This window comes from Puma concolor, chromosome C2 (assembly GCF_028749965.1).
Source record: "Puma concolor isolate L17-30 chromosome C2, mPumCon1.1.hap2, whole genome shotgun sequence".
NCBI lineage: Eukaryota > Metazoa > Chordata > Mammalia > Carnivora > Felidae > Puma > Puma concolor.
The window spans coordinates 59,514,714-59,527,727 of NC_141675.1; the positions used below are offsets into that span (position 1 = coordinate 59,514,714).

The following is a 13,014-nucleotide window of genomic DNA, read 5'->3' on the forward strand; positions in this document are numbered from 1 at the left end:
ATTATAAAAGCCTCTTAATGAAAGATAGAATTTTAGCTTTAGACACAGTGGATAAGCATTAAAAAGTTTTGAGAAGAATTATATTATACAAGTCCTTTGTAGAAAGATATATATATATATATATATATATATATATATATATATATATAGTGACATGAAGTACAATGAATTTCAAATGGAGGTTGGAAAAGAAAACCGGAATGCAATAATACTAGTAGCAACATTTTTTCAGTTATAAAAGATATTATGACAGATTGGATTAGCACATCCATCAATTTGTGTGTCTATAAGTATTTCTTTTAAACATAGGTGCTCAAATTTCTATTTGTTTTGTTCTTCCCATGGATACAAGGTATCCCAATATAGAAAATTCTTTTTAGGATTACAAAAAAAAAAAAAACCCTTATATCAATGCACATGCATTTATATATTTGAGAAATACACAAATTAGAAAATACATGTGAACAGATTATTTTCTTCTGATTCTTGAGGATATAATATCACAATATTTATAACAGATGAGGAAAAATGGGTTCTTTTGTCATATGTCTGGTTATCTAATGTTAGCTATATGACTGCTCAAATGCAAAACGGCTTAGCTAAACATGGGGACCCTTGTAGACGCCCTTGTCCAATACAGATCACTTGGAAACTCTGAACAAACCTAGTAGGGGAAAAATTGATAAAATGCCAAACTCTGCATTTGTATTTGGAGTAATCTGAGGGCCAACTCCATCACCATCTTGCCCTTTGATTTTCCTGATCAGGAATGTGTTTTTTCACTACCTCTGCTTAGAAGCATGAACAGAAGATATATTCCTGCTCTTCCCTAAACCTGTAAACATTATACATTTCAGGTTCAAGAGTATGGTGACAAGAGCTTTAGTTTTCAAGGTAAACATCCACTTCCATACAAACTTTGGCTAATATTACTGAAGTACTTCACAGTATTTTGGAAATGAAATCAGAAAATGTTTTTTTTTTTTTTTTGTAAAAGTCATTTGATGATTTATGTTAAGTACCCTGATGCAAGAAATTGAAATTCATTACATAATAAAAACCAAAACTAGCTTATGGTACAAAAAGAATAAAAAACTAAAACATGTCTGTGCCTTTAATGAAGTCTACACCACAGAGCAAGCAGAGTTAAGCAAAAGCAATCACAATCAAAACAATTCCAAAAATCAACACTTACCCATATTTTGCAAAATTTGCCCAGTAGTTCATGATGGATCTGCTCAAAATTTCCTCAGCTCTTGTGTAGTTAACTCTTCTTTCCAGAGGCAAACCAAAGACAAACTCAATTTCATAACCATGCATCACTCCCATCCATTCTGGCCAAGGAAGTTGGGAAGATCGGTGTTCAAAATAGTAGAAAAAGGCATTATTTCCCAATTCTGAGAATTTTGTGGTGAACTCCAATGCAGGGCATATGATATTGTAATCTCCAAGAACATCATCCAAGGCCTCACGGTACTTTTCAGCTCTCTGATCATCTAACAAGTCCACATAATAAAAAAGAATCGCTTCCCTTCCAAATTCACTCACTCCTGGAAAATATATTTTTAAACCTTCTTGAAATTCTTTTCTAGTTATGATACTGTCATTATCTTTGCTGAAACCAGGAGCACCATATACTAAAAATGCTGTCCCTTCATCTTTATTAACACCCACCAAGATCTGGGTTTTTTTGAACTGTCCAAGTTGGAGTAGTGTGTCTGGCATATCAGTGAGAAAATCACCATCCACGACTGGACCAAAGTTTACAGATAAAAGAGTATCAGAGGGGACAACCAATAGTTCATTCAGTAGAATTTCCTGGGGATCTTTGTTTCGAAGGCATTTGATTATCTCTGTGTCATTTTCTTTAGAGCAACCAATAAATTTAGCTAAGGTCAGTGTTCTGTTCTTGGCTTCATCCAGAGACATTACTGCCCAAGGGGCATTAGAGGATCCACTTTGCAGAATGGCTCTGGTAAACAATGGCTGGCTTCTAGGAGAAAGTAAATGAAGGCTAACTGAACCCGCCCCTGCACTTTCTCCAAAGAGAGTTACGCTTTTAGGATTTCCACCAAAGGCTGCTATATTTTTTTGGACCCACTGTAGTGCCAACTGTTGATCAAATAAGCCCATGTTCCCTGGTACCTCAGGATTTCCTGGTAAAGCTAAGAATCCTAGGGCACCCACCCTATAGTTCATTGAAACTACAATAACTCTTTCAACCCGAGCCAGAAACTTGCCATCATAAACAGGTAAAGATGATGTTCCGGTTTGAAAACCACCACCATAGATCCATATCATTACAGTAGCATTTTTTGGTTTAGGTGTTGGAATCCACACATTCAGGTATAAACAGTCTTCACTGAGATCAGTGTTTGGGTTCCACATCTCTGATCCAGGGAAGCCTGGGAAACTTTGATCTGCATTCTGATAGCAAGAATTTGCATATTTTGTGGCATTCCAAATATCGGACCACTTGGTCAAGAATTGTGGCTTTTTGAATCGAAGTCTACCAAGAGGTGGCTGTGCATAGGGAATTCCCAGAAAGGCTGTCACTGTGCCATCAAGAACTGGCAAGTTCATCCCTCTGACTTTTCCATTCTTGGTTGTAATTATGATGTCTTCTTCCGTGTGTGACTTCCCAATGAGCACCCAGAGCAGAAGAAACCGCAAGAGAAATTGGATGCTTATGATTGTACCCTTGCTCTGCATATTGATTTCTGAAAGAGAGGTGATTAGGGAGTTTTAAAAGCCTCATGCATCAAGTATTATATTTTATTTATGATAATTAATTAAAACACAGTAGTTATAATTAACCCTACCAATTATGAAAACTAATAAATCTGCTACCACTATTAAGGTTTTATCAAAAAAAAAAAAAAAAAACAGAAAATGCTTGGAGATATTTCAGTTTTCAATTTAGAATAGAAATAAGTGGAATGGAAAAGCAGAAATCATTTCACTTTGGAAAGATTCATTATCAAGTGTCTGCAAAGAAGATTTAGTATTTAAATGTTTTTAGTGTTTGTTTAGTTTTGAGAGAGAGAGAGGCAGAGAAAAATAGAGCACTAGTGGGGGAGGGGTATTGAGAGAAGGAGACAGAATCCAAAGCAGTCTCCGGGTCTGTCAGCACAGGGGCCTGAAGTGGGGCTTGAACTCAAGAAACGTGAGATCATGACCTGAGCCAAAGTCGGAGGCTTAACTAACTGAGCCACCCGGGCACCCTAGAAGATTTAATATTTTCAAGAGGAAGTTTGTCCCAGGCATATATATATATATTTCTCCACCATACATAGACCCACCAAAAGTGGAATTAAGTAGTAGTCAATTTATGACAGATATAATTTCTACCTTGGTTAGAGGAGGAAATACAAGCTTGTGTATTTTCTGAAATACGCACTGTTCTATTCATGGCCAGCTTAGACTTCTGTTATTGTATTTTTCTGTTTCCATGGTCCCTTCTGTGGTCCTTTCTGCCTCATGGTTTCTTCCTCTACACAATTCAGAAGAGAATTTGAACAATCTGTTCATAGAATACTAAGTAACAAAAATACAGCAGTTGTCATTTATCTTAAAAATTGTGAAAATGAACACATCTGTGACCCCTATAAAGAACTATGGGAAAAACTGGAAGAGAAGGCTGCAGACATATAACACACAAGTTCTGGAAAGTGAATAATGAAGAAATTCCTTCTCTATACCTGAATTACAATGTCAATAGAGAGAACCAGTAGCTGATAATATATCGTGTGGGAGAAGATAGTTTGAAGGAATTTAACACTCAGGTATTACTCAATGCACATCTATTATTTGTTAATTGATTAACAACTTGTGATTATAAATATGTTGACATGATCAGATTAGTTGCATTTTGATAGTGGACAAAATTAGTGAAATTAAGAGAACTAATGCTGAGAAATTACTGGAAAAGGTAGAAGAAAAAGCAATATTTGACATTTAAAAAATATTTATTGATGACATGAAGAGATTGCTTATGGAAATCAAAGTTTTATTAAAATTTCATAATTCACACTCGAATTTCTTTGAAATTAATAACATTTAAAATTCAGATTCTGAAACTCCAAATGACAAAGAGGGACACAAAAATGTAATGCCCATATCAATAAAAAAAACTACTATCTTTATATAATTGAAAGAAGACCTGATTAAAACGGTCAAATACAAACACTGACTCCATCCACACAATAATAACAAAGGTCCATAAATGTGCAAAATTTTTTTCTTTATTATTTTTGGTATTATAATTGTAAAACAATCTATGTGTCTAAGAAGCTAATCATGTGAGCATTGAGAAATTGTATTAGTGTGTGTGTGTGTGTGTGTGTGTGTGTGTGTGTGTGTGTTTAATTTAGATTATCTCAGAAGGCAGAGAAGAAGGCATCATCCTGAAAACTGTGCCAGAGTTATAATTTTCACATTTTAAATCAACCTCATTTACCACTGCTAATAGTGCAGCTAGTGATCAAAAAGTATTTCTTGAGCCCCCCAAAAGATCTAAATAAATTGATCAATTGTATACAGTATTTTGTTCAGTGTACTTATAGATCTCTTTATCTCTGCCTCTGTCTATATCTATATAGCTATACATGTAGATCTTATTCTTTCAATGTCCATAAGTATATGCATATTTTTACATATATGTCTATATATAATGATTATTATGGTAATCAAGTTTTAAAAAATCAAAATGTGAAATTATTTTATGTTCTCAAATTTGATACAATTGAATCTGTGTTAAGACCATTGAAATATATTATTGAAGTATATAATATCTTAATACCATTTCTATATTATATTATTTCTATACTATGATATATTTATATTATTTATGATTATATTATAGTATAATCTCACACTATTATGATAATGTAATAATAATGTAAAGTTTCCTGTAGACTTGACACTTACTAATGAGATTTTATATTTCTGACAGTTTAGGAGTTTTAGAGGCATGACTACCACAGTCTTTTTTTTTTCCTTTTGATAATTTCTAAGCCCTTTCTTTTAAATAAATTTCAGTGACATTTGGAGAACAAAATGCTGCAATGGATTTTTTTTCTTTTTTAAAAACCTGTTTGGGAAGGAAAAAAAGAATTAAGATACCAAGTGGGTTTACTTTAAGCTGCATTTCAATAGATTAATTGCAGCATCTCTGGTTGGCCTCATTCCTCCCTGGCTCAAGCTATGTTCTTCTGAGTCTGAAGCAGAGATTGTCTGGGCTTTTTTCTTGTTTTTATATAAATATTATTTTGCCTTTATTAACAAAACACCTAATGCTAATAATTTTGGTCTCTGATACTTTTCAAACATTTGTTGTACAGTTTATTAATTTTATTGCACAGCAAGTATAATACCACCGAAATGTTTTGTTTTTGCATGTAATTAATACATGCAATAATCTTCCTTGACTATTTAAAAAAAATATCTACTATAACAGTTAAAAGGTTGTCATATCATTCCCATGCCACTTAGCTTGATTTACATAACTGTTTCTTATATGGTTTTATTTATATTTGTGCTGAATAGGTGTTAATGTTGTATAGTATGATTCATCCAAATAATAACTAAGCTTGCTTTTTCAACCATTATCTGTGAGTCATCATCTTATAAATAATGTAATTAGGAACATTCAAAAAATTCATTGTAAGCATGTGTTCACTGCAAGAATGGTAATATAATTCCAACTCACTATCATGCTACCTGTTGGAATGTTTATACACCATATTATGAAATCTAGACTTTAATACAAAAATACTCATGTGCTCACATACTCATTGTTAGTGTAGGCTAATATTTTTATATTTAGCCGCAGCACTTATTTAAATAAGCATTTTCATAATCTGGTATTCTCTAGTCTAACAGGTTTCTCTGTAGTTTTACTACTAAGAGATATTTGTATTTTTAGTATATGCTATCACATGATTAAATAATCAAAAGATAAATAAAGGAGACTAAGAAAATTTTATTAGTTTGTATGTCTAAATCTTTATTTTTTAACCAAATTGATGTTTATTCATTTTTGATAGAGAGGGGTGGGGAGGGGCAGAAAGAGACAGGCACAGAATCTGAAGCAGGTTCCAGGCTCCAAGAGTCAGCACAGAGCCCCATGTGGGGTTCGAACCCACAGACTGTGAGATCATGACTTGAGCCGAAGTTGGTCACTTAACCAGCTGAGCCACCCAGTCACCCCATATATATCTAAATCTTTATTAATAATTAAACCATTTTCTTCAATAAATTCTAGTGCAAATTGGCTAATGTCACATTAAATAAACAATTTAAACTCTGAGAATACATAACACGTTTACTATAAAGAATAGGGAAAATTTTCATACCAAGAACAACTGAATATCTAAATTTAGATCATTTAACTTACTGTCATAGTTTTTGAAAGAAAGGCAGGAGTTTTTGTTTGGAATTGCAAAAGAAATTGAATGATGGAAGTGGGAAGAGGAAAAAGCTGAAAGATATTTAAGACTATAGTATTCTAAGGATATCAAGTGCTCTAGGATATCAAAATCTACTGGCCATCTTTGGAAAATATTCTAAACTTTGAATAGTAAAACTTTGAAAAATAAAAAAAAGCGAAAAATACATTTTTTGGATTTTTGATTTAATTTTGAAAGCATCAATTTTAAGAAATATGTTATGCTATAAGATATGGGTGTAAAACGATTGATAGAAAGAGCTATTTATTTGCCATAAATTTGCCATAGTTGATTATCAAACACATTTTCAAAATAATTGGCCACCCACGGTCAAGCAAATATTGATAACAGTTTTCTCTGAGTGTAATTTCTGTTTTTAAAAACAGTATAATATGTATTTCTATATAAAAATAAAGCTTCTTAAAATAGTCGGGCAAGAGACATCTAGATGATATGATCTAGAACAAGCGTCTCTAAGATGTATTTGGCCAAAGTAAGACAGTTAAACCTTTATACCAAACCTAAAAAGCTTGTTTTGTTGCAGGCTATCTGAAGTGGGCAATTGAGGAAGTCTGTTTATAATAGACTCTACCACTGCCTTTCAGGGATCTTTCTGATACCTTTTAGGCAATAAAAGAATGTGTACAGATAGAAGACACGATGTTACGTATTAGAAATGTTAAGATCTGTATCTCTCCTCAACTCGGAAGAATATTCACAAAGTCTTCCTTGTGTGAATAAATCAAACATTTAATATTAGAGAGATAACTTGGGTCTTCTTTGAAAGTTGAGTCTGGTCTTAGGTTGACATCTATTCAACTATAATTCTCTAACATCCTGTACAGTTCAGTTTCTAAGAATAAGCAGATTTTGGCATGAAAGCATCAGTATGAAGACAACATGTAATTTAAACATGTTATTAATTTTTATCAAAAAACGACTCAAAGCAGAAACTAAATTTATAAACAAGATGTGACTTGCTAAGATATTATTAACTTATATTTCAAAAACTGAAATGTGGAATAGATCTCAAACAGTTTCTTAAGGTTAAAGAAGCAGAGCATTAAAAACAAAAAACAACGAAAGAACAACAAATCTAGGAGAATAAAACAACTTTGCAAATCCAATTAGAAATTTTATTTGTCATTCAAAGATAATGTTATTTCAAAATCACAGAGAATTTCTGAAGATCTTCATTTAAAGTATAAAGACATTTAAAAACTCATGTTCATCCTTAAGAAAGTTCCTATTTACATAAATGAAATATAATTAAGCTTACCATCAGTATGAGATAGTTTATATTATGGAAGATATTACATAGACTAGGGATAGAAACTTCTGGTTGAGTTTATTACTATGTTATACACTCATAAAGATTGGGAAGGCCTACTCTTGAAATAAAAGGAAATTATATATGGAAATCATAAACAATGAAATAATTTTGTTCACATTTCAGTTTACTTTTATCATTCATACATATTACACTCAATGTTCAATACTCTGATTAAATAAGTACTGATATCATCAAAATAAGAGTAGATTTGCCAGACAACAGGATGAATAGAAAATCTATATTTCTAATTGTTTCCATAATAATAGTAATAATAGAAAATTTCCAATATTTTGCTATACTTTAAATGCACATATTAAAAAAAAAAGAGGACAAACAGGACAAAGGTGGGGGGAGTTCATAAATGAAATTAGAAAACAGAATTTTCTTTTAGATACAAGAAACTTACACCTCATTCTTTGCCAGTTTGATACTGGTAAAGTTTCAGATGACAAAATGTTGATTAAGAAAAGTACCCTGTCAAGCCAGACAATAAGAGGACTATTCATTTCTTTCCACTTAAAAAAGAAAAAAAATAGACTAAGACAGGTCAAAGACCACTTTTATTACCCTTTTCAGGAGAGATTCACTAAATCGTGCTTTTAAGGGCAAAATAGAGCATAAAAATATTTCCTTCAGGGAGTGCCCTGAGAACATACATCACAGTGATTCCACAAGTGCTGCGGTCCTTTACACAAAGTTGAATAAATTCATTATTTTCTCAGCAGTTAAATGGACTCAGTTTGCGTTCCTTGAATAATAGGCAGATTTGATGCATGTGTCTGCTGGCTCGCTTCATCTGTCCCATTTGCAATAACTGTCCTCCACAGAGCACCAAAGGGGCACAGCAGACCAGTGAAGGGATAACAATCCTCCTACAGAATGAGGTTCACCGCAAGTTGCATCTCTACACGAACACGTAAATTCTGAGCAGCTTACCTGACTCACTGCAACAAAAGATGATAAAGTTTGCAAGGAATGGAAGTCATGGAATACTTCAGGGAAATGCAGAATGCAGCTGCTGCTCCAGCCTGTAAATTGGACTGCACTGACATTACAATCAACTGTTACTGACAAAGCTCGCGAGAGTTGGCAGCAGCAACTTGATCTAGAGGCAGCCAATCTTTACACTCTGACATCTGTTCAGAGGCTAATGGTACGAATGCAATAGTGATTCATTTACAAAAGTATCACTAGATTCTTTACGAATTGCAGGCGCTAGTTTCAGAGTAAGGGGAAAAAAAGAGAAGCTGCTTTAACTAACAGAAGCTGATATTGAACAGAAAATGCACGTGTTTTCCTTTTTAAACACTACCAGAACTTTTAAGTGTTTTTCCTCTTTTATAGAATATGAAATTTTTGTGCTTATTTTAAGATTTAAAGACGTGCACATTGTCCTGAAGAAGTGTGGTATTGAAATTCTTTGTACCTTCAATCTGTGCCTTGCATGTAGTTATAAAGGAGTGCAAAAGAGGAAATAGGAAACAAAATAATTACTCTGTAGATAAAACTATGCAAATCAAAAGATTACTTATACTAACTGAATGTATGTCTCTATTAGTTATGTCCTTTCAAGCACTGTGCCCCGATACTTTCTTTAAGTTATACAAATCTCAGCATTGGTAATTTCCTATTCAGGGGCCCTGCAAGCAGTCAAGTGTGATGAGAAGCAACAATTTTCTCGTCAAAACAAAAATACAATGAACAATCTTCACCAAACTCTTAAAAAGACACATTTATCAGCTGGAAGAGTATGAATTCCCAGGGATGTATTTATAACTTTCGGGCTTTTATCTTCCTTGAAATATATATTTAGGAAAATGAAAAAAATAAACTTGAATGCCTCTTTCTCAGTGCAGTTATTTCTTTATCTGTTGCAAATGAGTTTTAACTTTTAAATCTCTCACTATTGGGCTCACTGAGGACTAATCAGTAGGCATGTACTTATAGATAAACCCATTTTTGTTTTTAATATTGTGCTGAAATATCAAACATGCAAACATAAGAGCTGTCATTTGTTATGCATACTATCTTGTTCCAGTCATTATAATAGACAGTTACATAAATTATTTTATTTTATTCCAAAAAATATATAAGTTAAATATCACTAGTCATATTTCTCAATGAAGAATCTAAGGCTTACAAAGATAAGAAACTTGTTATATATCCTACCGCTAGTAGTTGTTGGAATCAAAATTTTAACTTTGATTTGCCTGATGTCATGTCACGGTAACCGTTTCTAAGATAACAGCAATTTTGGTCTTAAAAATGATCTTTTCTGCAAAAATTGCTACCCAGGAGGTATTTATGACATAAAAAATTTCCAATCACAATGATCCCTAATGCATTTAGAATGTAGTTTATATAATGATTACCTAGTCACAAAAAAAGTTACAAAATACACGGTCTATCTAAAAGGAAGGAGGGCTTTTTAAAAGGGAGTACACTGACAATTAAGCAATGCTTTGTAAAGTGATGGCATTTCTGTTTAAAATGTAGTCATTCTAGCGAAAGAGCATTCATTGGTTTAATAAATGTGATTTGGTATGCAAATGTCAAAACTCTCTCCAACACAGCTCTTTTGCACTGTTTTCTGGACCAGCATGACTTATTCTCAAATCCTGCAATTGTCAAGGGATGTTTTTGATATTAGCGAATTCGGCAGAGCATTTTGCACACTCCTACTATCCATTCACCACCAGGTAAAATATAGCACATGGATACACATATTTCATTTTCATCTGGTAAACAAGAAGCCAAACAATAAAATAATCTGTTGCAAGCAGATTTTTATTTTGAACACATGTTTGCGTTGGCTGACTAGCAGCATCAGCTGACTACAAAACCTGGCAATTTTTCCTCAGTTCAGTATTTTCACTTCAGTGAAGCATCTTCAGCCACTGCCCCTTTAGTTTGTTTTCTTTGATTTCTCAGCTATCCTACATTATCTGATGCATTATTTCAGTGCATTTCTTCCTCCTGTTTTATTTGAAGGTTTCTTCCATTGTGGCTCAACATACAATGTAGCAGGAATCTCGCAGAGTCCTCACACAGAGACTTTTCTTTCCAGGAAGCAACTTTATTCCTGTCAGCACTGCTCAGTTGGGTTCATACCAGAAGAACTGAGCCCCGAAGGAACATCCCGTGGCACAGTTTTTTTTGTTTTTTTTTTAAATACATTTTCTATTTCTTTGTCTCCCATATATGGTAACACACACAATATTAAGTAGTCTCAGTTTACAAGGTCATGAGGGTCATGAGGGCACATAGCCAGGTTACCTTGAATTTTTTTTTCTTTTCTCTCTCTTTTTTCTCTTAGGGAGGGCACCCTACCACATTCCCCCCTTTGATGCTCAAAACCCTCTATTTTGGGTCAAAGAGCATCATCTTGGTTTAGAGGTTTATATTTTTATAGCATTATTACATGAATGGCCATCCTTTTTAAATCATGGCCTCAGTGAGACTGGAGACAGACTGTACAATCAAGGGAGCTAAGCAGGGTAAGATTAAGCACCCTCCCCAAATTAGAAGGGTAATTCCCACGAAGGTTTTGAATCCCCTGAGAGTTGAAAACCATCCTCTAAATAACTCCCCGGGTTTCCAACCATTCCAAGTCTGGACTGGGACTTGAGCAACCTTTCCCATTTGATCTGTGATGTCCTCTGTGACTTTTCCCTCATCATCTCTCTGTAGGCAGCAGTTGCTCAGGTTAAGTTTTCCACAAACACCTCCCTCAGAAGCAAAGCAGGTAATCTAAGGCCAAGCGATTTTGATAGATGGCCTTGTGCACTTTGGTTTGCCGCGTGGCTAGTAAGTTAAGAGCTCTGGCAGTTTCATTGGTTATAATTTCTACAACTGCTTGCAGTCTGATTATGTGGTTTAGCATGTAAATGGGAGTGCAGCAGCCCCAGGACCCATCCTCTGCCCAGTTGGCAGGGCCATAATACTGGATTATATGCTCAGGAGGCCATTTATCATCTTTTTAATTGCCAATTTGTAAAGCACACTGCTTCCTGTGAGTCTCCCTGTCCCTATACACTTGGACTCCCAAATATTTCCCTCTGGCAAGTGGGAGCAGGAAGAAAGATGGATGAATAGTTTCCAGCACATATGACCCTGACCAGACTGAGGGAAGTATTATATAGGATGTCCTTCCACAGATCTAGTATAGTCCACCTGGACCTGCCATTTGATGGCTGTGACATTGTCTCAGGCCTCTCAGAGATGAGACAAGTTAGACAAGAGGTGGGGATCTGGCTCAAGGTGATCTGGGGTCCCCCCCGACAACTGGGTTTTTCGGGTAGTTGAGTTATAAAATCTTTGGCGTAGGCATGTTAAGTTTTTAAAAGAGACAACAGTGAACTTTTTCCCCACTACTCAAGACAGTTTTTCCCAATAATTGAGCTCTTGAGAAGCCAAACCCCAGTAGTAGGCCTGGGGTGTTTTGTTTTACTATAAGGTTTGTGGGGATCTAATTTTCTAGGCTCTAATGGCCATTGTTGCCCCATGTCAGTGGCAATGAAATATCCTTTCCACAAAAGGAAGGTGAGTGTCAACAGAAACCTCTCACCACATTTCCAGCTGGCCAGGCAGCCTTGGCCTATCTTATGGCAAAGAGTAGAGCAAGAATCACAATAATAGTGAGAACTAAAGCGTGACAATGCATCAGAGTAAGGAAACAGATATAGAAAATAAGGACAGTCTTTCGTTTCGCCAGATCGTGGATTCCTCAAGCTTTTGCCGTACGTAGATTAGCAGGACTCCAGTCTGTTGGAGCCTGGGGAGTTGCAGATCGCTTCTTCCTATGGTCAGCTTGCACAGCGTTGATGAATCAGGAATACACTCCCAGTTTCGAGAGGGCAGCTTCACTCTGCTGTTGTGAATCCAGGGACCCACTTTGGCCACCTTTACTGCAGTAGGGGTGGACAAAATGGCAGTGAATGGGCCCCTCCAGAGGGGTTTTAGGGTTTGGTTTAGGGTTTCACTCCTTTATCCATATTGCATCTCCTGGTTTAAAGGGGTGAGTGTCTGTGGTCAGATTCATATGTTATTGCTCCCTGACTCAGTGGTGTAAGGTGGTTAAGGTAAAGCCAAGGGCCCGCATCTGTTGTCTTAGGGTTAGATTCCCTGTCTCACTTAGATCCCCCTGCCTTATGCCCTTGGTGCCCATAAAGGATTTTATAAGGGGAGAACCCCGTCTGCTTTAGCCTCCCACCTGCAGTTGCAGTCTGCCTC

General features: G+C 35.2%; 2 protein-coding genes across 3 annotated transcripts in view; one reads left to right on the forward strand and one right to left on the reverse strand.

Annotated features, from left to right (window-relative positions):
* BCHE (butyrylcholinesterase) overlaps positions 1 to 8,857 on the reverse strand; it is a 90,982-nt gene extending 82,125 nt beyond the window's left edge. Inside the window, exons 1-2 of one of the 2 annotated variants that reach the window (XM_025913949.2) lie at positions 8,719 to 8,857; positions 1,196 to 2,720 (exon numbers count right to left, since the gene is read on the reverse strand). In XM_025913949.2, the coding sequence (XP_025769734.2) occupies positions 1,196 to 2,712 (1,517 nt within the window). In that variant the 5' untranslated portion in view covers positions 2,713 to 2,720; positions 8,719 to 8,857. Of the gene's footprint in view, positions 1 to 1,195; positions 2,721 to 8,718 lie in introns of those variants that run through there. The other variant, XM_086674664.1, reaches the window with a different exon arrangement.
* LOC112849965 (uncharacterized) overlaps positions 1 to 13,014 on the forward strand; it is a 566,245-nt gene that overhangs the window by 542,451 nt on the left and 10,780 nt on the right. The gene's annotated exons all lie outside the window — the stretch shown is intronic.